Below are 27,932 nucleotides of genomic sequence, written 5' to 3'. Positions count from 1 at the left end.
CATTGAAATAGAATGACCTACAGATTACTGCTGGTATGATGAACACTGTAGTCGTGTTACGATGTAGTGAAAACGGCAAAGGATTTCTAAGATCTGAGGATATTAAATGCTTCTACCCTTCAGTCGTCAGAGGCTAGACACAGCTCATATTTCAAAGCAAATACATCAACGAAAAGCAGGCAAAAAATGAAAATAAGGGACCGTATTTCCTAGGCTGTCAAAAGCCACGCAGAATGACCCGATTGCATCTGTGTTTCTGGTTTCTTTTTAATCACTCGATCATTCATCCTTGACCATGACACGCTTGAGTGACTGTGACTGAAGCAGATGCACTTAATCACCTGATTAAGACGCTGGATATGGAGCGATTTCAGATGTTGAATTGCAAGCTTAAATAAAAGCAATAAAGAAAATCACAGAAAAAAAAAAAAAAAACAATATGCCACGTCTGTCAAGACAACAGCGCCTTCGTGCGATCGACATGCTGGAGGCTGGACTAGGGCACTGTCATTTTTCAATCTCATCTAGTGAATTTTATTTAAATACAAGTGATACGTTTCTTTTGATGGTCAAATATAAGTGATACGTTTCTTTTGAAGCTCAGTATAGTATGGCAATTCTGTGTACAGTACACCGTCACTCAGTTTTTAGTTCGGATAATGTTTGTAGCATTATACAGCATAGATTGTTATTACCTTTTAGTTAACAATAATAATAAAACATGTTAAACGACAATAATATTTTCTTGGTGGCAGATGTTAGCATATTAGTGGTGTATCACCTTGATATATCTTTACTAGTTCCTACTGTTTTGTAGTTTGTGAATTTTATAACCCCCCCCTCCTGGAAATTTTACAAATCACACCCTGTGACGTGGTCTTCAAATCGCAATGCTATATTAATGTTGTATACAGTGCATTCTTTAAACAAACACTGGCAGTGTGGAACAGTTAAATTTATTCTAATAAACTATGATGGGTTACTGTTTTTTTTCCCCCTCTGCTGGCTTCGGTAGAACGTGAGAAATGAAAAGCACAATCAGAACACAATGAGAAGATTCTACTGCTGCAGCCCCCTGCCTTTTTTTTTCTGCCTCCCCTGTTTTTTTGGGGGGCACCATCTTGCCACGGCTATACACATAATACAAAAAAATTATTAAAATCAGATCCTAACAGTTATCAAAGCTAGATTCCCAAAGCTATTTATTCCAAATCACCTGACTAATTATTAAACCAGAAAACAACTCCGTCATTTTCATTCGGGAATTGGAAGCAGGTCTCTAGCATCTTTCGTTTCTTACATTGTTTTTTATTTTAATTGCTGCATTTTGTTTGTTTCCCTCCCCCACCTCCTTTCCTAGAAAAATAGAAATTGCTTTAATTATAAGTTTGCCATCAATAGCTTTGAGAATCTATCCCCATCGTGATTACATGCAAATCCTGTTAAAGAAAATAAACACATTTTAAAAAGAAATAAAAAAGAATCCCACACACAATATATAATATCAGATTGGCTTGAAGGTTCCTCCGCAGCAGCAGCACAGGAGAGACAAGGTCTGCCGGGCGGCTCTTCCAGGATTCCTGTGGATCGGGATCGGGAGGAGGCAGCGAATCCCGCTGGCTGGAGAGTCCACAGGTCGGCAATCCCAATCCACAAAGCTTCAAAAGCAGGGCGGTCGGGATGGCGAATAAACTCTTAGTGCACACTCTTTAGATTGAGAGGCGGGACTCGCTGGGTGCAGGAGCTGGGATCTCTCTCCCAAGACTGCTGAAGCTGAAGACGCTGAGCATGGCAAGCTGGAGGGAGTTCAGGGAGAGCATGGCCAGTCCCACACGCCTCGCTACAGCTCCGGACACAGCTAGGGACACCTCCTGTGCTTAATCCTGGGGCTATAAAAAAAAAAAAAAAACACCTAGAGGTGTACGTAGAAATATACTAAAAAAAGAGAATTAAAAAATGACAAAACGTTTCGACTTGAAGACTTTCTCAGTGTTTTCAAGAAGCCGTTGAGCAAGACTCGCTCAGTGTCTATTAATAAACTTACACGGCTGGGGTGAATTCCTTTTGGAAGGAACTGGAATCGATTAAAAGGCAACACGAATTGGAAATTCATTAAAAAAAAAAAAAAAAAAGACCCCCAAAAATCCTCAGGCTTAGTCTTCATTCAAGAGCCTTTTAGGTGGCCTACAAATGAGCCACGTTGTTGTGCTTTTGGCCTCGTATCTCAACGCACTGGAAACGACACACACCGCTTACAACACGTCACTTAAAAAAAATAAATAAAAAGACCACCATTCAATCCAGACACAGCGAATCATGGTTTTGAAGATTTGATGAGATGTGTGAATTTTTTATACAAGCTTCTTTCAGTCTTCGTTCACCAGCGCCGGTCCAAAATCGCAGGGAGTGCTTGCGCAGAATCCCATCCGGACTCGAGACTCACCAGGTTTTACATCTAGCTCATCCACACCCAGCTGCTTACCGAGACGATCCAATACAGCACAGGCCCAGCGCGTAATACTGCACCCCAGTAAAACCTGCAGTGGGAGGAATCTGCCATGTGCTGCAGGCGTACGTCCTCTCACCCCTGCTCCAGGTCAATAACACTACATATTTATATTCAACTTACTTACTTTTCACGAGTGAGCACATGCAAGGGAGCACTCGGACAGAAAGACACAGAGATTCTGGTAGTATTCTGTGTGCACCACTGTAGAAGTTTATATCATAAACACATAATGCTCAATACCATGCAACTGCACCTCCTTACATCAGAGCCCCAACTAAACCCGACACATTAAACCCCTTTTCAAACGGTGGGGAAAGAGTCAGGCTGAAGTCCACAGATGCACTAAAAAAATACATAAACACAAAAAAAAAAAAAAAAAAAAAGTTCCGTGGAGGAGGATGGGGGGGGGGGGGGGGGGTAACTTAAAAACCTGCACCTTATTTATCTCATACCTGGTGCCAGTTCTCTCCCATCACTGCTGAAAGCTGCAGTACTGTCTGTCTGCACTGGCAAGTCTACCAGTTTGCTAACCCTAATAAGACAAGCAGGCAGGATTCCTTTTTTTCACACTCCTTATGTTTTTTTTCTTCTTTGCAATCCCGTAAAAGTTTTTTGCACGGCACGCTTTGTATATACGCAGCCTCTGTGGCCCGTACCAACGTGGAAAACATTAGTTAAAAAACACACAAAGAAAAATAAACTTTGAATGGAGTTCTTCCTGTTGGTTCCATTGAGATTCATTTAGTTTTTTTCTTTCTTCAGTCCAAACATGCAACGCTGCTCCTGCCGAACCAACACAGAACGGTGTCCGAGTCTCTCTCAGTCCGGGCAGCCAGGGGTTAAATCGTCCAACCCCGGCACTGCTCCCTCCAGACTGCCCGATTTCCGTGATCTCCTGTTGCATGAGCGCGTTAAAATGCCCGCATCCGTCTTTAATTGGTCACTCAAAACTGCAGGTCTTGCAGGGGTGGGTGAAAGAGTTTATTTTGGAAGGGAGGCGGTGGTAGGAGACAAGGCATCCAGCTCTAACCCTAAAACAAACAGAGATCGCCCCCTGCTTGTGACATCCATAAACTACGCCATACACTAAAAAAGTCAAGCCTGTCTGTGTCCAGGTTTCTTTTTGTACAGAAAGGCATGCATCTGTCTGGAGATGGGGCTGTGTGTGGGGGGGGGGGGGGGGGGCAGTGGGACTGAATGGAGGTGGGAGGGGCATGGAGGTCGCTGCAAAGCTCAGCTCCCATTGGCCAGGTTCCTCACTTCAGGATTATGTGGTAGCTGTCGTTGGTTTCTGCTGTGGGCAAAATTTGAAATAAATTAATTAACACACATGAACTTTTTTTTTTTTTTTTTTTTTTTTTAAATACAATTTAAAAATGCATAGCAGTTTGATCCATTCCTGTTTTTATTACCAGTTTAATAAGACACACCAGAGCTTGTTACCTACACACTGTGGCTGATCAAGCTCGTAGTAAAACCTGGAATGGGTGAAACTGCTATGCAATAGGAGTCTTATTTCCATCCCTGGTCTAAGTCTCCCAGTATCTCACCTATTCACTTTCAATTCGTTTCTCTTAGCATTTCTAGATTCAGCACAGCGTTTGAATCATCGTCACAGTTTCTTACCTTTCATGGTGTCCAGTATGAAGCAGGACTCATCCTGGAAATTAAGCAGCATCTGCAAGAGAAAGACACATTAACAGAAAAGAGATACACAGAGACGCACACATCAAGTGCCACTGCCCTCGTCGGAGGACAGGCTACTTTTAATTTTTTTGTAGCATTTGTATCTGGCATCTACCTGTTATTTTAATTCTCTCTCTCTCATTATATTGTTATGATAACTCTTCACTGTGTTAACCGCAGAAGCCCAAATGCAGCTGTTAATTCTTCAAATACAGCCCTTCAGATGCTTTCATGACCCCTCAATATAAAATAAAAACTTGAAGCTTTAAAAATGATCCATTTCTAGTTGTTTTCCTCCCCACAGTGATGCTAAAGCTCAATTTTCCTCTGTGTTGAGCTTCGTAGCCGGGTGTGAAATTTCACTGCTCTGATTACAGGCACGCCTAACTCGACTGTCCTCAGGAACAGGACGCTGGGAAGTTGTATTGTAAATATGCTAGCCGTGCCGGGGGTTCAGCGAGCGACGGAGCGCCCGCCTCTCACCTCGTCGCAGACCAGCACGTGGATCCCCGTGGGGCCCTGCTTGTAGATCTGGCTGATCTGCTGAGGGGAGATGCTGAAGAGCTGAGCGATCTTCTCAGTCAGCTCCGCTGCCGTCAGCTCCTCCAGGTAGATGGCGTGATACACTGAGAGGGAGGGGGAGAGAGGGAGAGGTTATACTGCTGCTCGACATGAACACGGGTAGACAGCATGGTCACACTGATCAGGAGTTTTCGGTTTAATAATGTGTTCCTCACGTGCTCCTGGCAGTGAGCCCCGCGCCCCTGACTGCTCCCCGAGTGGCTCACCGAAGAAGGTGCCCCCGGCCGCGTCTCCGTTCTCGTGTTTCTGCTGCTCGCGGGTCTGCTGGGACTCCTGGCACACGTAGATAGTGAGTCTGGGCCGGACCACCCTACAGGGGCAAGACAGCCAGCTTTAATAAGACACACTCACAAAAACACACAGGCAGCTTTAGCAAGAGCACACACCAAACACAGCCAGCTCACACCAGCGATATAAATAGAGACTCCCGCTGCACAGCAGTTTGATCCATTTCTAGTTTTACTAGGAGGTCGGTAAGACACACCTGAGCTTGCCACCTATGCACTGGGGCTAATCTAGTAAACCCTGGAATGGGTGAAACTGCTATGCAACAGGAGTCTTATCTCTATCCCTACACACACACACACAAGCACACAGAGCTTCAACAAGCACACCACTTACTCAACGCACAGACGGACAGACAGAGACTCACCGGCCCTTCACAGCGTTGAACAGCCGGATCCCGTCGGCCGGTCCGCAGATCTGAATGACATCCTCGCGGGTCAGCTTCAGCAGGTCCGTCCCTGGGGGGAGGAGGATTATTCTGTTAATACTTCAAGCACACCCCACGCCCCATGTCCTTATTGCACGGTGGAATCAACAGGGCGCCCCTACAGTGCCTCTAGACCCCCCCCCGCTCACCTGAGAAGTTGTTGAAGAGCCGACAGAACGAGGAGAAGCGATTCCGGAGCAGCCACTGCTGGGCTTCCTGCGGCGTCGCCGTGGGCAACAGGTTCTAAACATTCCGAGAGAAAAAAAAAAAAAAACACATCTACCACAATACAGCAAGAGTTCAGGGACCAGAGTCTGTCTTCAGTAAAGACTGCAGAGGTTTAGACCACTGACAGCTATCGACATTGAAGACGCCGAGACAAAACAAAAAAAAGGTTCGATGACAAACGAAAAGGTTTGCCGTTGAACTTTCTTTCAGCGTTCTTAAAAAAGGCATCCAGTTAGGGCGACCCAAAACCTACAGACAGCGACAGACACAAACAACTTCGTGGTAAAAAAATAAATAAATTTAAATCACTGACTGACTGCTTGGGCAGTAATTAAATTAGCTGTACTAATTTATATATCAAAGATAGTTTAACACATTCTAATGTATGAACGTCTAATAAATCACAATGCAGGTACGATCATGGTTCCATCTTTACTCATACATTGTACGACATACTTGTGTGACCCTGTGGGATTGTATTTTTTTTTTTTTTGCACCTTGAAATAAATAAAGCTTCATATCTACCTGGCTGCTCGGACACTCGCTTCTTAGGATATTGCAGGGTAACTGCAAGACAGAATTGCTTTTCAATTTCACTAACCATTCCAGATGTACTCCTATTCCCAGTAACAGTACACGTCACAGAAATACAGGAACACACACACGGCAAGGCTGTTTACCAGGGCTGGGGGGGGAGCGGGCGATTCCTGTTAACCCTTTAAGGACCGGGATCGTGTTAACAAGACCGTACTGAACTGGGCTTCTAGGATCGCGATCGTGGAAAAAAAAAAGCACTTCGTTTTGATGACTTAGAGCCACGGTACTTTGCACTACAGTCTTGAAACTCATATCAATGGACAGGGGAGGAACGCAGCGTAAAGGAATATTCACTAAAAAGTGTCCTGAGGGCATCAGATCATTCGAGGGCATCCCACTTTCACTTCCAGAGCTTGGCAACTCTACGAAATCAACCCATCCTGACCGTAACCCAACCCCAAACTTAAGCAACCCTAGCCCTAAAACCTAACCCTAACCCAATATCTAACCCTAAACCTAACCATTAAAAATCATGATGCCCTCAGGACACTTAGTGGATAGTCCTTTGTGCTGCGGGAGGGACCGACTTTCACTTCCTGATAGTTTTTTCCCCTCCTGTGACGTCACAGAGAAGCATTTAGTGTCTAAAGGGCGGAGACAGACTAGCCGGCAGGGACAAAAAGCAGAAATAAAACACCACAGGAACTTGTCTAGAGCTAATAATAAAAAAAAAGGGGAAACGCAGTAAACACTTATCTTATTAGAACATTTATTCTGTCTCGTGTGTTTTAATATGTTTTTGCAACATTTATAAATATCAAGAAACGAGTGGATATAAGCAGATACTACTTCATGAACGAAATCTATCAGGTATTTTATTTATAAATATTTATTGTGAGAAAATAAAAAAAAAAATTAAAAAATTTGAGTAGTGTCCATTATTGCTTATAAAGACAATGAGAAAAAACGTGTATTATGTCATTGCAATCACTCAGGTGAAAAAAATGTCTTGTAATTTGCCCAATATCCTTCAACAAGTATTGCAAGGTCCCTAGGGTCATAGAATAACACATTTTAATACGTGTATCTCCAAGCAGAATGCATAATAGAAAATACTTCATTTATAGTTGATATGGTTTCTGAAAGTTTATAATGTTCCCCAGACACCATTCCCAAGACGCTACTGTAAAAAAAATGGATTTTTAGTGAATTTTCCTGGGGGAGCATCCATCTGAAAAAATGCTTGGTCCTGAAAGGGTTAATTCCAATTCCTTTTTCAAATCAATTCCCAATCCCCAATTAAATCACTTCCATTGATCAAAAACTGCAGAATCAGCAGCATTCTGTTAAAACGAGCTTCTCGCAGACAGTGGCAACAGATTACTGAAACTGAAGTCTCTGTTAGTCAATTAAAGATGCTTCAGAATTAAAGCAATTATGATGTCTCTAAAATATCAACTCCTTCGAATTCAGCCCCCAGCATATTTAGCAGGAGCCCGACCACATTTCTAAAAGGAAATCTATTTTCTTATCACAATTAGCAACGCTAATGCAGTACAGCCTTGCCATGAGCTTTAGTTTAATGCAGATTACATTTTTTTTATATATATATATATATACACACAGACACCCATGTACAGTAGATTAGAAGTTACTTCCTCTGCTTTTAGATCGACAGTCCGATGGGAGCAACGCCCCCTGGGTACTCACATCAGGGATCTGTGCAGCAACAGGCTCCGGCTGGTGAGTCGGGGAACCGTTACTGAAACACAAAAGAATATTACTTATTTTATTTAGGACTGCCCAATTATTTTAACCCCCCCCCCCCACCTCCCAACCCCAGATTTTTCACCCCAATTTGGTAGGTCCAATTATTATTATTATTATTATTATTTGTTTATTTAGCAGACGCCTTTATCCAAGGCGACTTACAGAGACTAGGGTGTGTGAACTGTGCATCAGCTGCAGAGTCACTTACAACTACGTCTCACCCGAAAGACGGAGCACAAGGAGGTTAAGTGACTTGCTCAGGGTCACACAATGAGTCAGTGGCTGAGGTGGGATTTGAACCGGGGACCTCCTGGTTACAAGCCCTTTTCTTTAACCACTGGACCACACTGCCTCCTATATTATTATCCCCTGCTCTCCAAATCAATTTGATGAACTTGTTAGCATTGGTTGTGCTCATTTGAATTGTTTTTTGTATTACAGGCCACCATCTTGACCAGGTATCCATTAGAAAAAGATTTTTAATCTCAGGGGAACTTTCCTAGTTAAATAAAGATGATTTAATAATAGAAATGAAATAAATATTAGCACCCCCCCCCCCCCCCCCTGCCCTGCCCCCGCCCCCGCCCCAGCGCTCACGTACCCCTCTGCCACTGTGAAGCTGGCGTGGGAGCTGGTGAAACTGGGAGCTGGCGAGTTGGACACATAGGAGACCTCGGGCCAGGGAGAACACTGAGAATGGAAACACGGGCAGAACAGTTACTATTCCAAACTGGAGCCTGAACTGGAACCGGTTAGCAAACCCAACAGCCACAGCTTTTAAAAACAATAAACAGTGCTGAATTAGGAAGAGTTATGTATTAGGATTGACTGTGTTTGTTTTTTAACTTGTTTATTGTGTTTGATGTTGTTCGCTGTGGTGCTGTGAGCCTCTTGCCAGATTGTCTGTGTAAATGAGAATTTGCTCTCAATTGACTCGTCTGGATTAATAAAAAGGTTTTGATTGATCGACCGATCGATTGAAGAAATACAGAAAGAAAGTAAAACCTCAATGATAAACGTTTCGACTAAGTTTCTCTCGGTCTTGATCACCGACATCAAAAAAGACTTGCAGGTTTCAAAACGGTGTATTCTTTCCTGCCTTTACTACCAGTCCAATAAGACACGGACCTCAGCTTGTTACCTATACACTGTGTCTAATCAAGCGCATAGTAAAACCATGACTGGATCACGCTGCTGTGCACTGGGAGTCTCATTTCCGCCCCCCTGGAAGCCCCGGGGGTCCCAGCCCGCTGCCCCTCACCTCGGTGAGGATGGTGGTATCGTAGGAGGGCTGGTATTTCTCCTTCTCCTGTGGGGTCCTCTTCTCCATCTTCTCACGATCTGTCTTCTGCTTCCGATCCGCTCCCTTGGGCTGCGAGGGGTGAAACGCGGAAACAAAAGAAAAAATGATTGAAAATCAAGGACACGTCATCTTCCTTGTAAAAGGTATTTTTTTTGCAGTTATCCTCTCCATGCTTCTGATATGCATAGTTTTACCCTGGTCTGCCATGCTTATTGATATGCTTTACCATGCCCGTGCTTTCACAGAACTGTATCGCACTGTGCTGCGCTTCAACTGTGGGGACATTTTATAAGGATTAGTTTACTGTGGTTTGTTTTTTTTAATATGCTTTACCATACCTCTCTGCGCTTTACAATGCTGGGATCTGGATGAAAGTCAAATACCCATTGTACCCCCCACCACCCCGACATTGAAGACTTTGATCTGGCAGCTTGCGGAGTGCAGGTTTCCAGTGTACCCCCTCACCTTGAACACTTTGATCTGGCAGCTTGCGGAGTGCAGGTTTCCAGTGTACCCCCCTCAGTGCACCCCCTCACCTTGAACACTTTGATCTGGCAGCTTGCGGAGTGCAGGTTTCCAGTGTACCCCCTCACCTTGAACACTTTGATCTGGCAACTTGCGGAGTGCAGGTTTCCAGTGTACCCCCTCACCTTGAACACTTTGATCTGGCAACTTGCGGAGTGCAGGTTTCCAGTGTACCCCCCTCAGTGTACCCCCTCACCTTGAACACTTTGATCTGGCAGCTTGCGGAGTGCAGGTTTCCAGTGTACCCCCTCACCTTGAACACTTTGATCTGGCAACTTGCGGAGTGCAGGTTTCCAGTGTACCCCCTCACCTTGAACACTTTGATCTGGCAACTTGCGGAGTGCAGGTTTCCAGTGTACCCCCCTCAGTGTACCCCCTCACCTTGAACACTTTGATCTGGCAGCTTGCGGAGTGCAGGTTTCCAGTGTACCCCCTCACCTTGAACACTTTGATCTGGCAGCTTGCGGAGTGCAGGTTTCCAGTGTACCCCCTCACCTTGAACACTTTGATCTGGCAACTTGCGGAGTGCAGGTTTCCAGTGTACCCCCTCACCTTGAACACTTTGATCTGGCAGCTTGCGGAGTGCAGGTTTCCAGTGTACCCCCTCACCTTGAACACTTTGATCTGGCAGCTTGCGGAGTGCAGGTTTCCAGTGTACCCCCTCACCTTAAACACTTTGATCTGGCAGCTTGCGGAGTGCAGGTTTCCAGTGTACCCCCCTCAGTGTACCCCCTCACCTTGAACACTTTGATCTGGCAGCTTGCGGAGTGCAGGTTTCCAGTGTACCCCCCTCAGTGCACCCCCTCACCTTGAACACTTTGATCTGGCAACTTGCGGAGTGCAGGTTTCCAGTGTACCCCCCTCAGTGTACCCCCTCACCTTGAACACTTTGATCTGACAGCTAGCGGAGTGCAGGTGCTCGGTGTACTCCCCGTTCTCGTTCTCTTTGAAGGTGTCGATCTGCACTCGGAAGGGGACCCCCTTCTCCCCGCCGTGCTTGCGCATGGTGAACTCCGTGCTGATGCAGTGAACCTGGACAGGGAAGGGCAATCTCAACAAGCAGGCAGCTTTCCAGTACAGCAGAGCTGCATGCACTCCACTAAAGCAGACTTTACAGTATTTCAGGGATGGAAATCAGACTCCTATTGCAGAGCAGATTCACTCATTCCAGGTTTTACTACCAGCTCGGTTAGCCACAGTTTGTATAGGTAACAAGCTCAGGTGTGTTTTATTAAAACACAGTAAAACCAGGAATGGATCAACTTGCTGTGCAATGGGAGCCTTATTTCCCCCCCTCATCTTTACAATCGAGTACCGACCAATGGCAATAGACTTCCGTCTTGAGTTTTTGTTTTTAAAAACTCAAAAAAAAAAAAAAAAGATCACTCTGATGTGCCCCCGTGTCCCTCCCCAGCTCCTGCACCTGAATGAAGACAGAGGTCCTTTTGGACAGGTCCCACAGGTACTCCACAGTGTTGAGCTGCGTCGGGTTCGCTCGCGGGTCGATCATTCCCACCGACATCGGGATGTCTTCCATGGGGGGAAAAAAAAGGAGAGAGAAAATATAAAATCGAGGTGGGAGTCAGATTAGGCAGGTTCAGATTATTCCGAGGGCTCCCCTGCCTGGCTCCCCTTAGTTCCCCTGGCTGGTATTCCCAGGTCCAGCTCAGGCCCGGTTGTGGCAGCTCACCCAGGTCCAGGATCCGGTCGCCGGGTCGGTTCCACCTCCAGCCCTCCAGCTGCTGGTGCTCGGTGTACTGCAGCCGTCGGTCATGAAACACCACGCGGATAATACTCTGAGAGAGAGAGCGAGAGAGAGAGACACAGAGAGAGAGAGAGACAGAGAGAGAGAGAGAGAGAGAGAGAGAGAGAGAGAGAGACACAGAGAGAGAGAGACACAGAGAGAGAGCGAGAGAGAGAGACACAGAGAGAGAGAGACACAGAGAGAGAGCGAGAGAGAGAGCGAGAGAGAGAGAGAGAGAGAGACACAGAGAGAGAGAGCGAGAGAGAGAGAGAGAGAGACACAGAGAGAGAGAGCGAGAGAGAGAGCGAGAGAGAGAGCGAGAGAGAGAGCGAGAGAGACACAGAGAGAGAGCGAGAGAGAGAGCGAGAGAGAGAGAGAGAGAGACACAGAGAGAGAGAGCGAGAGAGAGAGCGAGAGAGACAGAGTCATATACACAGCATTGCAACCGTCACACACACAAACACCATGCAGGTAATACTGAGAGGAGATAGGAGAGAGCTAGATAAACGATTAAATAAATATACAAGCCTCACACACACAGAAACACCAAACAGATTATACACAGAGAGGAGAGGACGGAATACAGGGAACACACAGACTGGGTGTCTCGCACTGCATCCTGAACTCCTCCCAGTACAAGGAGAGAGAGAGAGACACACAGAGTTCAGCCCTGCACCACAACGAGTCCCGTTTCCTCCGCTCTGCCACGCCCTGACACACACGACTGCAGCCTCCAGCCCTGCCTCTGGAGGGAGCTCTCTCCCCTCTCCCTCACCTTCACCATCTTCCCCGTGAGCTCAGGCAGCTCCCCCATCTTCCTGTTGTCCAGCATGCGGATCTCGTAGGACTGCCCTGAAAAGGCAGAGAGACACAGAATCAAACTGACCGATCAGTCAGTCAGTCAGTCAATCAAATCACCAAGGATTTACTGAGAGTGCTTTTACTGTGGGAAACTTTTAGAAGGGTTAGTTTTCCGTTGTTTACGTCTTCACATGCGTTACCATAACTCACTGTGCTTTACAATGCTTAGCTATGCTTTTACTACAGGAAACTTTTACAGGAGTTAGTCTACCATTGTTTGCCACTGTATTACTGTTTGATGGGCTTTTACTGAGGGACTCTTCTATAAGAGCCGACTCTTCAGAGCTCAGTGGGCAGGTTGCCAGGCGGGGGGGGGGGGGGGGGCTCACCTTGGTTTAGGTAGGTGAGGGTCTCATCGTGCAACTTGATGGCGGGCGAGGTGGCGGCACACAGCACGTACTGGAAAGGCAGGATCTTGTTCTCGCTGTCTGGGGGGAGGTTCGACTCCTCCTGCTTGAAGATGGGCAGCGCAAGCACATCACTGCAGGGAGGAATGGGAGGCAGTTACAGAGACACAGAGACACAGAGTGACAGAGCGATAGAGACACAAACACAGAGTGACACACAGACACAGTGACCCAGCACGACGCACAGACACAGTGACATGCAGCAGGGTTAGAAATAAGACTCCTGTTGCAAAGACACACCAGAGCTTGTTACCTGTACACACTGTGGCTAATCAAGCTTGTAGTAAACCCTGGAATGGTTGACACTGCTATGCAACAGGAGTCTCATTTCCATGCCTGCTCAGACAATGCGACAGTGGCAGAGCGATACAGAAAAGTCCCTAATCTCTCCATCTGAAAACTCGCCCCACCCCAAGAGTTTCTGTAAACAGTCTCAGAGATCCAACCCTCTGACAGAAGACAGAGTTTCCACTGCGTGTGCCAGAGCCGGTCTCCAGCAAAACACATGACCGGCAGAGCTGTGAAACCCGAGGAAGCCCTGCCCGCAGACGAGACACCTCGCTGGGACGCTGGCCTGGCAATGACCCCCCCCCCCCCGACACACCGGGGCTGGAAAAGTTCAACATGCAACCAAAAACAGAAGCCCTGAACGATCAAACGGGCCGTAATTGAGGATGATCACCTTGCACTGACCTGCTCCCTGTTTACAATGCTACACAGGGATGGCAACGAGAGACTCCCGTTGCACAGCAGTTTGATCCATTCCTGGTTTCACCCTGCGCTTAAAAATCTGACACACCTGAGCTTGTTACCTATACACTGTGGCTAATCAAGCTGGTAGTAAAACCTGGAATAGGTGAAACTGCTGTGCAATAGGAGTCTGATTCCCATCCCTGGTTAGAACTCTTGACATAACTCCCTAAGTACCTCTCAAGCATCCTTGAAAAATGCTTAAGAGGTTTTTTTTTTTTTTATTGAGGTCGTGGCCCCACGTGTTTGGAAACACACACACAAAAATAGCAAAAAAATATGCAATATTTCTATTCATTGCACAACATTAAAAACCTGATCTGTCCTAACTTCAGACTAAATGGAAATCAGATACTAAAGACTAAAGACTACTTACCTACATATAAATGAATAAAACGGATTGTTTACGAAAAAGTTGACAATAGTATCAACTTGCACCTTAATGTTCTGCCCACTGAATATAAAAACGCCCCCCTTTGCTGCATGCTTACTGCTTCAGTCACGACAGAATGCAGGGATGGAAAGATGACTCCAGCTGCACAGCAGTCTGATCCACGCCTGTGTTTACTACGAGTCGATTAAGATGCAGGGTAGAATCGCCCTCGTGTTGTATCACAGGTGGTCCTTACCTCATGCTGTAAGCCCCAGCTCCGAGCTCCTGACCGATACCGGACAGACTTGCATCGAAGTCTTGCACCAGACCCGACTCGATCACTTCGTCCGACAGGGGCAGCTTCAAAGCCCACGCCATGGCTGCTGGGACCGGGGTTCAAATCAATCTGACCCCCAAAATTAACAGAAAACAGTGGGGGGAAACCAAAAGCAAAACCAACTCTAAACAAGTACAATAAAAAAATGAATCTCTAAACTGAATAGCAAATGTTCTTAATCGACGTAAAATGTTCAACGAGCAAGCAACGGTATCGATGGCAATTACGTAACACAAAAGTTACATCAAATACATAAATCGGCCGACTTGATTTTTTCGCGTTAGACGTGTGCAGAGAATGCGCTCCATTGCAGTGTTATTGGTATTGCTAGCAATACCAAAAAATGCATATTTTATTAAAAGCAAAATAAAAACGTAGGCGGTTCAACCAAGAATTTTAAAAAACGGCGACATGCATTTTGCTAGAAATAATCGCTTGCTAATGTTTCTATTCGTTCTTGCTCGTATACAGTATATAATATATAATAATATACTCTGCAAAAAAAGAGAATCCGATTAACACCTAGAACATGGTTTGCATATCTTCTTATAAACATAATCAACAACCTCGTTTTTTTTTTTCCTGTCTTTCTTTCTGTTTTAAATGTTGTAATCCATGACGACACCAAAAACTTTCCAAGTCAAAAAGAAAACACACAGCGACTCGGTTTCTGCGTCTTGAGCGGGGGAGAGAAACAGGTAGGTATTGTTTTCACGAAACAAAACAAACTAAATAAAGCGCGCCGAACCCTTTTCTGTGCGTTAAAACAACCCTGGCACCCGGGGCTGCGTTAAAAACGGCGTTAGTTTCAAGAAATTGCTCAAGAAACGCTTCAGAAAGTCTGTTTTCTCTCCGACGGCTCCTTCGTTTCCTACCACAAATTCCTGCCATGTCCGTCATCACCGTGAAGGAAGTGACTCTACCTGCGAGGGTCACGTGGCCGCCTCAGCCGCGCCCCGTTCCACTGACAGGCGGGCCCGGGAGCCTATCACAGACGTTTCGGTTTTTGAGGTTCGCCAATCGCATTTGTCCGGGCCCGGGGGGGCGGGAAGGAGAGCTGTGCTGCGGTTGTGACGCGCTTGCAAAATAGGAATGGGTTGCAAACCGAGTGAAATATTTCAATACACGGTGCATTATAGAAGCAAAAAAATAATAATACGCGAAAGGGTGAGCGGTATTGGGCAATACCGGACCGCCCAATGGCGTAACTATTAGCCCCTGGAAGGTCCGGTATTTCTCAATAACGCCCAACTGTTTCGAAAAAAGACAGAAAATACTTTTGTGGTTGAAATTAGGTGGCTCAAGGATATGTATCTTGGTGAAAAATCACTTATGCCGGTACTTATATTTTTAATGTAGGTGTTGTTTTATTACTGTATAAGAAAAGTCAGATATGGTTGTGTACACTTCTTTGATATATAAGCGACTCCCACTTGGACGAGACTGAATCCTCCCATTTTATTTTTCATTTGAAAAGTAACATAAAATGTCGCTCCAATATCTCCCGTCAGCAGCACGCTTTCACTGTGCTTTATTACACCGGCTACCTTTGCAATGGGAAACTTACATAAGGGTTAGTTTACCGTACCCCTCTGTGCTTTACAATGCCTAGCTACGCTTCACCGTGCATTCCCTGTGCTTTACTGCACTTTGCTGAGGTTTTAGAGAGAAACGTTTTGAAGAATGTTTTTTTTATTGCTGCTGTTCAATGAAATCCCAGGGATCGGTCACCGTGACACCCAGCCCCAGAGCCTTTCAGAACAATTAATTCTTAAAGGCAAACAAACACATACAATTACTGCTGCCAAGGCATACTTAAGATACTCACCGAGTTGCATTAGCAAGGTAGGGAAATTATTACAAAATAAAGCAAAAATGACACGCAGGACCCTGTTCGCTGTTTTGATTTCATGTTTATTGCTGTTTCTCGGTTCAGTAGACAACTATGTCCCAAAAAAGTGCCTGGATGTTGCAAGGTTACAAAATACAAACACGATTGCAGATCTCCGTGTGTGTGAGAGATCGCTTCTAAAACTTTACCACGGTATCTCTGCACTGTCCTCATGCTTTTATCCCCATGGCTATGCTATGCATTTACCACAGTTTACCCTGGTTTGCCAAGATTATTAATATGCATTACACGTTTACCACACCTCGCTGTTCTTTGCTGTACTTACAGTCCTGTGCATTGCGTCACCCACTGCTTCTGTTTGGGTTTGTTGTGCATATGAAATTAAACTGGTGCAAAATCTTAGTCATTGTCTAATTTAACTGAAGCACTCATGCAATTAATTCAGAAAGAGAAAAGGAACACAGAGCCACACGTGGTTAAACGCAGGAGACTTTTTAGAAGTTGTTTAAGATGCCTGATTAAATCACAAAGTGGGCTAACATGTTAGCTGTTTTTTTTTAATGATTACTGAGATGGAAATTTAAATTCTCCCACCCTGAGGATTTCATGCAGGCAGGTATATAAAGGATATAAATGACAAATCTGCAGGTGTTCTGATAATATTGTACCTCTGCTTTATTACACTTTGCTGTGCTTTTACTTTTAGAAGGGATTCAGAGGGCTGTGGTTTGAGCACTTTATTCTTTTCATGAGTTAGGAGACGGATTCAATTGCAAATGCAGCGCTTGATATTGTAGCCTGTCTCTTATGGTGATATTCAATCAGTCTCACCCGCAGTGTTTTACATACAGGGCTCGACCATGTTAACTGCAGTTAAAGCCTGATCAATGATCAATGATCAATTCTGAAGGATTGATTCAAAACCCTGCAATAAATGTTTCCTAAAATATATACAGTACACACTGTAAGCTTTATATAGAATAATAATAATAATAATAATAATAATAATAATAATAATAATAATAATAATAATAATAATAATCTCTCTGCAGCCAAGCACAGTTTGCATCTCGCTGTATCGCACTGACCGCTGCGTAACCCAGCGAGGTTCACTAAAGAAAAGGTCTGTATCGTACAAATACCCACTTTGCTGGAGATTCTGGTAGTTGGTGGTTAACTTTTGAGTCCTTCTCTGGTTCAAACTAGAGGAAGCACAGGGGCCACAGTGCACAGGGGCCACAGTGCACAGGGGCCACAGTGCACAGGGGCCACAGTGCACAGGGGCCACAGTGCACAGGGGCCACACTGCACAGGCCATGTTAAAAACACACCCGTGGGAACTTATTGCAAACACAGGGGGCCTGGCTCAGCGAAGCCAGCTGGTTTCTGTTTTAAACACAGCACACAATGTCAAGTCTCTTTCTGTTCACCCCACACTTCAAACTAATTACTGTAGCCTGTGAAACTTTAACAAGTCAAGTTTGTACAAGACAACTAATAGACATTATCACAGTATGACTATATATATATTAATATAGTTTCAGTGACTGACTTGCTTTCTTTCATAACGGTTTCATCCCCCGTTCTGGAGATCTGCAGTCGAGCGTGGAATGTGATCAGGTGACCATCGTTTAAAATAGTTTTTCAGTTCCATTTCAACATCAATTCCCGGTTCCAATCCCTTTTAATCAATTCAAACACATCACTGATCAAAATGGCTAAATCAGCTCTGTCAGAACGAGCTTCTCAGAGTGTCGACGAATTCCTTCAGTTACAGTCACTGCGTGTCAGTCAATTCAACTGCCTTCAAATGAAAGCAGACGAACAATCGCAACAAATACGACGTCTTTAAAATATCAACTCCAGTTCCTTCGATATCAATCATGTGTTGAAATCGATTAAAAGGGAAACTGGAATTATAAATGTCAGGTGTTGCTCTGAGTTCACGAGATATTATTTAACACCTGACCAATTTACTGCTGGGTGTCTGACTGCCAGGGAACTGCTTACAAATCAACTGGACAGCATACAACCCAGAGGGCTTTACCCATGCTTGCATTGCGTTTTAACACACTTCGCTGTGCCTTTACTTCAGGAAACTTTTACAAGGGCACCCTTGACCATGAGTTGCAAACCGTCCTCGATAAAATGATTAGTTTTCGGATCCTTTTAGGATATGGGTCCTGTTTCTAGTCCAGTCTTTGAAGGACCCGTGAGAGCACCAAGCAACCCACGAGCTCAATAGAAGGGGCAGCGAGTCCCGGGGTCCAGGGGACTTCAACTTTTGATGTTGTGATGAGAGTAGGAACTTGATCGGTATGCTGTATATAAAGTCCAGCCTGTTCTAGTCCAGTATCAACAAGGCCAGCTTAGAGCAACACACATGCGTTTGCCATGTGTGTGTGTTTTATAAGGGATGGGCCAGGAAAATAAGGAGGTGTGCTCCAGTTGCTTTTGATGCATCCTCTCCTGGCTCCCTGTCTCTGCCCTCTCCCCTCTCCCTCCTGTTCTCCGTCCCCTCTCCCCTGTCCCTCTCCCTGCTATATCTGAAACACGTTCAGCTTGCTCGTGTTCTTCAGGGTCTGCCGGCGATTGCAGAACCACACCCGCACCACCTCTCTGTCGTAGTTGAGCTGCTTGGCGATGTCGGTGATCTCCTGTCCCGTGGGGAGGGCGTTCTTCTCGAAGTAGGTGTTGAGCGACTCGATGGCCTGGGGGGTGAAGCTCGTCCTGCGCTTGCGTTTCTTCGAGGGCTCCCCCCCCACGAACTCCATCAGGTTCTGCTGCCCCTTCTGGTTCCACAGCTCAGCCTCGGCCAGCCACCGCTCCAGAACCGGCTTCAGCTTCTGAGCGCTCTTCGGAGTGATGTCCAGCTTCTCAAACCTGCGGGACACACAAAAGTGTCAAAATGCTTCACAAGCACACACGCACGCGCACGCACGCGCACACACACAAACACACGCAGCAAACAGGGTTATCAAACATTCAGGGATGAAAATAAGACTCCCATTGCATAGCAGTTTGATCCATTCCCTGGTTTTAGTTTAATAAGTTTAATTCTTAATTGTTTTGTGACTTTTATCAAAGGGCTTCCCGACTGGTTCTATGTTCTTATCCCCTCTCACACGCCCACCTGCAGATGGCAGACTGGCTGTAGGCGGGCCCCTCTGTGGCGGTCAGCGCCTGCCCCACCTGAGTCTGCGTCAGTCCCAGGGACAGCCGGCGGATCTTGAAGTTCTTGGCAAACTCGCGGATCTCCTCCAGGTTAATCCCGTCATCGTCCAGGGCCGGACCCTGGGGCTCTGAGGGGCAGGCAGGGCAGTGAATTAGTGAAGAGCCTAAACGCTGCAATGCATAGGTGCAATCTGTGGAGTCCTGAATCGCAAACCTACACTGGGAGAGAGAGAGCGAGTGAGAGTGTGAGTGTGAGTGTGAGTGAGGGCAAGTGCAGAGTGGGGACCCCCTTACTGCTGCTGACGAGCTGGCCCACTGTGGGGGTCTCCGCTGCGGAGATGGCTGCCATGGTCTTCAGGGATGGGGGCTGGGGGGCGATGATGACAGGAGCCTGGGAGACGGACACCGCCGTCACTGCAGCGGCACCCTGCAAACACACAAACAAGGACCGGCGTTACTGAGCTGGCACCCCTAGTGGCGTGCAGTCGGGCGCGCAGTGCAGTTGCTGTGTGGGTACCTGCACTGTTGGTTTGGCGGGGGGCTGTGTCTGAGCCACGCTGTGCAGCAGGGTGGGCTGTGCTGTGGTGCCCCCGATGGTCGCGATGATCTGCCCCTGCGCGTTGACGAGCAGCTGAGGGGAGATGGTCTGGACCTGCAGGCTCTGAGCTGGGAGCGTCGCTGGGGAGCCACCCCCGGCCCCCAGAGAGGCAGCCGGGTTCAAGAGGAAAGGCAGGGTCCCGATCACCTGAGAGAGAGAGAGAGAGAGAGGCATAAGCACACAGAAACAGAGCCACACACACACACAGACTTGTTAGATTAGCAGGACCCACAAAAGGCTGCTTTCACACTTCCCTGATCAGCACTCGTCTTCCACCGCTTGCTGGTCTGAGATCAGCGCCCGTCTCTCACCTGCCCCTGTGCGTTGGTGATGATCTGGCTGGTGATGCCGGGAATGCCCGCGATGCCGCTGGTGAAGACGGGCGTGGTGGCGAGCGAGCTGATGAACTGCGGCTGGGCGCCCAGAGAGGCGGCGCTGATCTGAAACACAAACACGTGGGTCAGCGACGCAGGGGCGAGATACACAAGCTCAGCAGGAGGCTCCCAGAACCACCACCTTTCACTCATATAGCGCCTTTCACACCCTCGTTTTCTATTGATATAAATCAGGGGAGGCTCACTACGGCGGGGTTGATAGAGATGCCAGCGGTCTGCACGGTTGCCACGGAGACCTGCGTCTCGGCTGGTTTCTGCGGCGATGCTGCTGGGATGCTGCTCTGCAGGACTGTCTGTGGGGAGGCAGCGTGGAGCTGGGGCGGGACTGCATTCAGCACTGTGGCAGCTAGGGGGCGATAAACACAGAGGGGTCAGAGTTCAACTATGCTTTCCCCATGGTCATACTACACATTTACCCTGGTTTGACATATTTTTAATACGCTTTACAAATGCTTTAACTATGCATTTACCATACTTTGCATGATTATTAATAAGCTTTACAATACCTTGCTATTCTTTACAATGCTTATTCATGATTTATCATGCTTTCACTTTGCTTTATTACAGTTTGCTGTGCTTTTACTGTGGAGACTTTTATAAGGGTTAGTTTACCAGGGTTTATGTTCCAACATGCTTTACCAGACCTCTCTGTGCTTTACAATGCTTCCCTATGCTTTACCAGACCTCTCTGTGCTTGACAATGCTTCCCTATGCTTTACCACACCTCTCTGTGCTTTACAATGCTTCCCTATGCTTTACCAGACCTCTCTGTGCTTTACAATGCTCCCCTATTCTTTACCAGACCTCTCTGTGCTTTACAATGCTTCCCTATGCTTTACCAGACCTCTCTGTGCTTTACAATGCTTCCCTATGCTTTACCACACCTCTCTGTGCTTTACAATGCTTCCCTATGCTTTACCAGACCTCTCTGTGCTTTACAATGCTCCCCTATGCTTTACCATACCTCTCTGTGCTTTACAATGCTTCCCTATGCTTTACCAGACCTCTCTGTGCTTTGCAATGCTTCCCTATGCTTTACCAGACCTCTCTGCGCTTTACAATGCTTCCCAGTGCTTTACCAGACCTCTCTGTGCTTTACAATGCTTCCCTATGCTTTACCAGACCTCTCTGTGCTTTACAATGCTTCTCTATGCTTTACCAGACCTCTCTGTGCTTTACAATGCTTCCCTATGCTTTACCACACCTCTCTGTGCTTTACAATGCTTCCCTATGCTTTAGCAGACCTCTCTGTGCTTTACAGTGCTTCCCTATGCTTTACCACACCTCTCTGTGCTTTACAATGCTTCCCTATGCTTTACCAGACCTCTCTGTGCTTTACAATGCTCCCCTATGCTTTACCATACCTCTCTGTGCTTTACAATGCTTCCCTATGCTTTACCAGACCTCTCTGTGCTTTGCAATGCTTCCCTATGCTTTACCAGACCTCTCTGCGCTTTACAATGCTTCCCAGTGCTTTACCAGACCTCTCTGTGCTTTACAATGCTTCCCTATGCTTTACCAGACCTCTCTGTGCTTTACAATGCTCCCCTATGCTTTACCAGACCTCTCTGTGCTTTACAATGCTCCCATATGCTTTACCAGACCTCTCTGTGCTTTACAATGCTTCCCTATGCTTTACCAGACCTCTCTGTGCTTTACAATGCTTCCCTATGCTTTACCAGACCTCTCTGTGCTTTACAATGCTTCCCAGTGCTTTACCAGACCTCTCTGTGCTTTACAGTTATTTACAGAGACGAGGGTGTGACTGTGCTGTGACTCCACTCTCCTCAGAGTGCTGCCCTGGCCTCAGAGGGTTACCTTGCAGCCCGGTGAAGGGCAGCTTCAGGACGCCCCCTGCTGGAGTGACGGCAGTCAGGCCAGGCAGAGTGGCCATGGTGGCTGTAGGGAATGTGAAGACAGCCAGGCTCTGCTGACCGGCCATCTGTCCGGCCATGCTGAGGGGGATGAGGAAGGGCTGAGCGGCCGCTGCGCCTGGGGTCATCATCCCGGTCATCACCGCGGCCAGGCTGTCTGGGGTCAGGAACTGCAGAGGGAAAGAGCACTGCCAAAGACTGGATCCAAGGGGGGGAAATAATGTGCAGAAGGGAAATGCTGGACCAGAGCAAATACAGAACTCCTGCAGAGTGTCAGACAAAACACAGGGGTAATTACAACGCAGGGACAAAAACCAACACATACCTGTGTGCCAGCCTGCACAGTGATGGGGAGAGAGGCTTGGGCTGGGGGCAAGAGGCCACTAGTCAGTGCCATAGGGGTCACAGCCTGAACCACAGGGGAGGGCAACTCCACTGGAGCTGGAGGGAGAGAAAGTGGTGATAGATACATAGATAGACAGATAGATAGACAGATAGATAGATAGATAGAGAGAGAGAGATAGTTTGAAATTGGAAGGGAGAGGGGAGAGAGTAGAGAAAGCAGGGAGCCAGAAAAAAATGGCTTTTAAAAACCTCAAAAAAAAAAACAATTCCTTAAAGCGAAGTACCCTGTGTGAACCCACCTGCCGTCGCTGCGCCCGCCCCCTCCTGTGTCGGGGTCCCCTCTGGTCCTGGGGTCCCCTCCCCTCCCCTACTGGGCTCCAGAACTGGACTGGCCACGCCTCCCTCGCTCGCCATGGCGTCCGCGTCCTTCCCATCAGCCCCCAGGGCCGGCAGCGGGCCTGCCACCTCCAGCTCCAGGACCCTGATGGTCTCCTGTCCTGACATCACAATCACCTGGGGAGGAGTGAAAGAGAGGCTGGGCGTCACGGTAACCGGAGCACACAGTCTTTCCTTGCCCTGTGCTGTTCTGTACTGCCCTGTCCCTGGCTGTATAATGTGTTATACTGCGCTATACTGTAGTATCTGGCACTGTGCTGTATATCCTGTATACTGTGCTCTCCTGTGCAGAGCTGGACTCTACCTGTTCATTGATGGTGAGTGGGGCATTGTTAGCAGCCAGCTCCTCTGCTTCCATGATCCCTCCCTGGAGTCACTGCTCCTGCATGCTGGGGTAAGAACAGGCACAACGCGTTACCGATAACATCCAGCAGGGCCGCGCTCTCCATCAAAGAGTACAGCCTCAACCTCCCCCCCCCCCCCCCCCAGTGTCAGCCAGAGGGACACCACGGGAAGCCGGGACAGGGCTGTCAAGAGAGTACACTTTTGAAAAACACACCAGTATCTTCTGCAGTCAAGGGCACGTAAGCACCTACCATCATCCACTCTCGTATCTAAGTGAACTTTTCTGTCTTGCCTTGCTCATACTTTTAACAGCAAGGATGGAAATAAGACTCCCTTGCACAGCACTTTGATCCATTCCTGGTTTTCCTGTGAGTTTAATAAGACCCACCTGAGCTTGTTACCTAGACACTGTGGCTAATCAAGCTCATAGTAAAATTAAATTATTAATTACTGTACTTCATGAATTGTACAAAGTCAAAACCACCAATATTCGTGACAGGGATAGAAATGACTCATGTTTCATAGCAGTGTCACCCATTCCAGGTTTTACTACCAGCCTGATCAGCCACAGCGTGTGTATAGGTAACAGGTGTGTCTTATTAAGCTCAAAGCAAAACCAGGACTGGATCAAACTGCTGTGCAATGGGAGTCTCATTGCCATCCCAGTAATGAACATGGGTGCTTTCTGATTTTTTGAAATTCACGTAGTACTGGAATAAATAACTGAATTTAATCATTAGGACAAATAAGCAGACCGGTGTGGAATGTTTCAAAAGAACTGTCATGATTAAGATATTTTATTAACCGTAGTGTTTTACAGGCATCGTCAAATATACAAGCAGCACAAACAAGCGGAAAGTACCGTGTTTACTGTGTAATGCAAGTACAGTTCATTATGGACGAGTTTCACTTGATGATCTGAAAACCCTGGCCTGTGCCTATCGGATCTGATAATAATAATACTACACCATAAAAAATAATGTAACCTTATTTAGATATGCGTGTTTCAACACGTACTGTGAGACTGTATAATGCACTTATATATATATATATATATATATATATATATATATATATATATAAATAATTGGACAACAACAAGTCATACATGGACGAAACGATCTGTTGCATCGCTGTGGTGTATTTTGTGTTGCTGTTGTGTTAATTTTTTTTTTACTTTTTTTTTTAAAAAAAGATGTCGAAATCAAAATGGTGAAAAACAAAATGTCTGTTTTTAATAACACTGCCGCTAACAACATGCATGCAATGTTACACACAGCCGTGCACGGAGATACAGGACTTCGGTTCGGTTTCCTGTCGGCCTAAATAACAACATTTTTTTAAATTTATTTAAAAACTACGACTACGGCCGGGCCCACTGTCTGTATTTTGCAAAATACTGCCTTCATTTCGAAATACACAACACAGTACGACTAAATCATACGCCATTACTGCATTTCAAAACAGTGACAGACTCCAACAAGTTATGGACAGTCTAGTTATAACATATAAGACAGAGCCACGGCCCCAGCTAGTCTCCTCTCTCTCCCCCTCCCTTTTTTGATCGAAAAATAATATAATCGCTTTCCCCACTCCTGCACGCTCGTTTCAAGACTTGCTATCTACACCCAGAGCTGCGTAACTGACTCCGCCAGCCAAAGCAATGCATTCCCTATGTTTTTTTCCCCTCTTATCATAAATATATAAATTATGCTAATTACGACCATTACATATTAACCAAAGAGGGAAAAAAAACTCCCATTTTTTTTTCTTTTTAAAAATCACACCCCCTGTTTATTTATTTTTTTTGGAAAGTCTTACCTACCTAATGCAACTTACCGTTAGCGCCAGAGTTTTGGGGTGCAATTTGTTCCCCCCCCCCTCTTTTGCGTGGGATTATCAGCGCTTGGCCACTGTTTTGTTGAAGCGGATAATTACAAATTCATCTCACAGCGCGCACGGGCTGTGTGCGCCGCGGCTCGGAAACACAAAGGGACATTTGCATTGATAAAGCGGCTCGGATCGGAGCACGGCCTCTGCTGTTTAATATTTAATGATACCCTCTCCGTCACCTCCAGGTTTTCCCTAACTCCGAAACACCTTTCCACAACCCGATAAAGAGCGGCTTCCGCGATAAAAGTCTTGCAAATTTAATATAAAATCGTCTTTTTTTTGCACAGCGTCATGAACATAATTTATGCAAGGGAAGACTTGCATGGAAAAAAAAAACTCTTCTTGAACAGCAGGGGGAGCGCTCGGCTTCTTAAAGGGACAGCGTCATATATATATATATATATATATTAACTTTATTTATGAGAAGCCAGCTCAGAGCCAGGGGATTTTAAAGGAACATGATCATCAGTATTGGAGAACGGAACCCAGAAGCTCTCAGCGGGAATGGCAAACATTGTAAACTAGTAAAAAAAAACATTTAAATGACGTTTGAAGTTACTGCATTATCTCACCACCAGGGGTCAGAATCCGTAACAGCAGTGCAGTTTTACTCACCACAGTGCCCCCTAGCGACTGAGATTCGCTGTGAAGCTCTGAATACTGCCGATCAATGGAATACTCCCAAAATCAATAGGAGCACGGGGCTTCAAAACCTCGACCTATGATCAAAAGAGAGTTACAGTGCCACGACCCACCCAGGAGTCAGTGCAAACTAATTAATCGATTTCTAATAATAAAAAATATATAATGTATGTATGTTTAAAACAACAAAGGTTTTGCAAAGCTCATTCTAAGCAAATCCAGGTTTCTATTATGCAGGCTCACCCTTGATGCTTTTAAAAAAAATTAAACTAGAGCCTCCATCCAGTTGGCACCCAATCCGATTTGCATGCATTAGCATAATATTACCATGGCGCTGAAAGAGGAGAAGGGATCGCAGAGTGAACCTGCTGAATCCTTAATTAACTGAGAGAGAAAGAGAAGCGCCTTGACTCCACCAGCCCAGTGACACCGCAACGGCAGGGGAGGGGGGGGGGGGGGGGGGGCTTGCAAGAACCGTTTCGAGACTGCAGCTGCCTGCACCCGCCCCACCTCGCTCCTGCACGGCCCCAGGCTGCCTCGTTAACTAGCTCGCTCGTTAATTGAGTTCTTGCTTTATTTATTTATTTACTCATTCAGACATGAGCTGCGATGACGTCAGGGGTCTGCAACGCCGTGCTAAGAAGTAGCGTCGTCCATTCAGAGCCACTCAGAATCAGTTGCAAGATTCAGTGTCTGGATGCACGGGTCCCTGTCATTAACTCTTTAAAGCCCAGGCAGCGAAACAGGTTTAAATCCAGGTTTTTATTGCAGCCCCTGCCTGTTCATTTTACCAGTGCACTTATAAGAAGCTGTGAGAAGTGTATGCAGTTCTGTCTACAGTTTAACGTGTGCATGCGCACAATACAGTGCGTCCACGCAGCCCTCTGAGATCCTGCCCATTACACTGCTTATATCAGTCCGCAGCACGACAATGCAAACTTAACAGACCCAACGTTGCAACAGAAACCTGCATTGCTGTCGTGCACGCCTCTGGGTTTATTTTCATCACTGCACCCGTCTTTTGCACCAGGGAAAGATGCACCAACAAATCTGGGCCGTCTGTTTACACTTTGCTTGCAGAGGGAAAAATGGGTTGATGAACTTGAGTGACTTGTGGGCTCGTCCCATTTATTCCCACATGCTGAACAGCAAACACGACCCGGTTTGAGTACCCAGCTTTAAAAAAAATTAAAATCCAGGGGGTGTATGTTTTGAATGTCTTACTTGGTTTATTTAATAATGTCATGGGCAGCAGTGTGGAGTAGTGGTTAGGGCTCTGGACTCTTGACCGGAGGGTTGTGGGTTCAATCCCCAGTGGGGGACACTGCTGCTGTATCCTTGAGCAAGGTACTTTACCTAGATTGCTCCAGTAAAAACCCAACTGTATACATGGGCAATTGTATGTAAAAATAATGTGATAACTGTATAATGTGATATCTTGTAACAATTGTAAGTCGCCCTGGATAAGGGCGTCTGCTAAGAAATGAATAATAATAATAATAATAATAATAATAATAATGGTTACATCAGGCAACAATGCACACGCCTTTTGCATTTCTAACATTACTAACAGTCAGATTACTTGCCACTTCCTCGTACCTAATGGCTTCCTGTGTGGTCACACAGGAAGTCCTTAGGTACCCGGAAGTGGTCTATTGGATTGAGTTTCCAAAGGCTCACAGCAAGTGATTAGATAGTGATTAGGCATCAACTCAGCGGGGTACTTGTGGGGAATATAAACTAACTGGAGAGTAAAGTTTGCTGAACCCAAGACTGTATTAAACAAACAACACAGAATCAGCCATATGTATTATGATTAATAATAATAATAATAATAATAATAATAATAATAATAATAATAATAATAATAATAATAATAATGCATTGGTGATCAGTATTTCCGGCATACAGTCCCAATTTAAATCTTAATAAACTGATTGCTTTAAAATACTTTTCATCTTGACCAGCTCTGTGGTGACGTGTCGGCCGGTGGTGCAGGTGAGCGTCGCTGCCATCAAATTACGATTTGCTGTTGAAGGTGAACTCAACTCGTCCCTGCAGCTCTCTCACGAACCGATCACTGCACCGCGAGCG

At 46.2% G+C, this 27,932-nt stretch overlaps 2 protein-coding genes across 10 annotated transcripts; both read right to left on the bottom strand.

Moving 5' to 3' along the window:
* Positions 1-323: 323 nt before the first annotated feature.
* tfcp2 (transcription factor CP2) lies at positions 324-15,293 on the bottom strand. 6 transcript variants are annotated; one of them, XM_059011337.1, is made up of 16 exons: positions 14,244-15,293; positions 12,787-12,938; positions 12,372-12,448; positions 11,543-11,648; positions 11,276-11,382; positions 10,732-10,884; positions 9,286-9,396; positions 8,626-8,714; positions 7,965-8,016; positions 6,243-6,284; positions 5,639-5,732; positions 5,430-5,520; positions 4,933-5,087; positions 4,679-4,821; positions 4,136-4,187; positions 324-3,800 (listed from the first exon to the last, which is right to left on the bottom strand). In XM_059011337.1, exons 1-16 carry the CDS (start codon positions 14,363-14,365, stop codon positions 3,766-3,768), a joined length of 1,581 nt encoding a protein of 526 aa, XP_058867320.1. In that variant the 5' UTR covers positions 14,366-15,293; the 3' UTR covers positions 324-3,765. The 6 variants fall into 6 exon arrangements, with proteins under 6 accessions (XP_058867320.1, XP_058867319.1, XP_058867322.1 ...); XM_059011336.1 differs by having other exon boundaries at positions 324-3,803; positions 14,244-15,292; XM_059011339.1 differs by having other exon boundaries at positions 324-3,803; positions 4,984-5,087; positions 14,244-15,290.
* Positions 15,294-16,222: 929 nt separating this feature from the next.
* On the bottom strand, positions 16,223-26,184 carry LOC131709246 (POU domain, class 6, transcription factor 1-like). 4 transcript variants are annotated; one of them, XM_059011527.1, is made up of 11 exons: positions 26,166-26,184; positions 23,263-23,347; positions 22,862-23,075; positions 22,543-22,658; positions 22,162-22,387; positions 20,529-20,689; positions 20,260-20,388; positions 19,868-20,095; positions 19,645-19,777; positions 19,310-19,478; positions 16,223-19,059 (listed from the first exon to the last, which is right to left on the bottom strand). In XM_059011527.1, the coding sequence occupies exons 2-11, from the start codon at positions 23,314-23,316 to the stop codon at positions 18,717-18,719; spliced, it is 1,773 nt and encodes a 590-aa protein (XP_058867510.1). In that variant the 5' UTR covers positions 23,317-23,347; positions 26,166-26,184; the 3' UTR covers positions 16,223-18,716. The 4 variants fall into 4 exon arrangements, with proteins under 4 accessions (XP_058867510.1, XP_058867509.1, XP_058867508.1 ...); XM_059011526.1 differs by lacking the exon at positions 26,166-26,184 and adding an exon at positions 25,129-25,548; XM_059011525.1 differs by lacking the exon at positions 26,166-26,184 and adding an exon at positions 25,143-25,548.
* Between the last annotated feature and the right edge of the window lie 1,748 nt (positions 26,185-27,932).

The sequence above is a fragment of the Acipenser ruthenus genome, chromosome 42 (assembly GCF_902713425.1).
Source record: "Acipenser ruthenus chromosome 42, fAciRut3.2 maternal haplotype, whole genome shotgun sequence".
NCBI classification, from domain to species: Eukaryota; Metazoa; Chordata; class Actinopteri; order Acipenseriformes; family Acipenseridae; genus Acipenser; species Acipenser ruthenus.
The sequence above is the reverse complement of the archived record's forward strand: the minus strand, read 5'-3'. Positions and strand labels throughout refer to the sequence as shown.

Bases quoted from the DNA above. Each gene is read 5' to 3' on its own strand.
- LOC131709246 (XM_059011527.1), bottom strand. From the start codon at position 23,316: ATGGAAGCAGAGGAGCTGGCTGCTAACAATGCCCCACTCACCATCAAT. The intron at 20,389-20,528 runs GTGAGCCTCCCC...TTTGTGTTTCAG, and splicing joins TCTCTATCAACCCCGCCGTA to ATCAGCGCCGCCTCTCTGGG. The intron at 20,096-20,259 runs GTGAGAGACGGG...TCTCTCTCTCAG, and splicing joins TCACCAACGCACAGGGGCAG to GTGATCGGGACCCTGCCTTT.
- tfcp2 (XM_059011336.1), bottom strand. From the start codon at position 14,365: ATGGCGTGGGCTTTGAAGCTGCCCCTGTCGGACGAAGTGATCGAGTCG. The intron at 9,397-10,731 runs GTGAGGGGGTAC...CACCCCTCGCAG, and splicing joins GTCAGATCAAAGTGTTCAAG to CCCAAGGGAGCGGATCGGAA. The intron at 4,822-4,932 runs GTGAGGAACACA...CCTCCCTCTCAG, and splicing joins GGGCTCACTGCCAGGAGCAC to TGTATCACGCCATCTACCTG.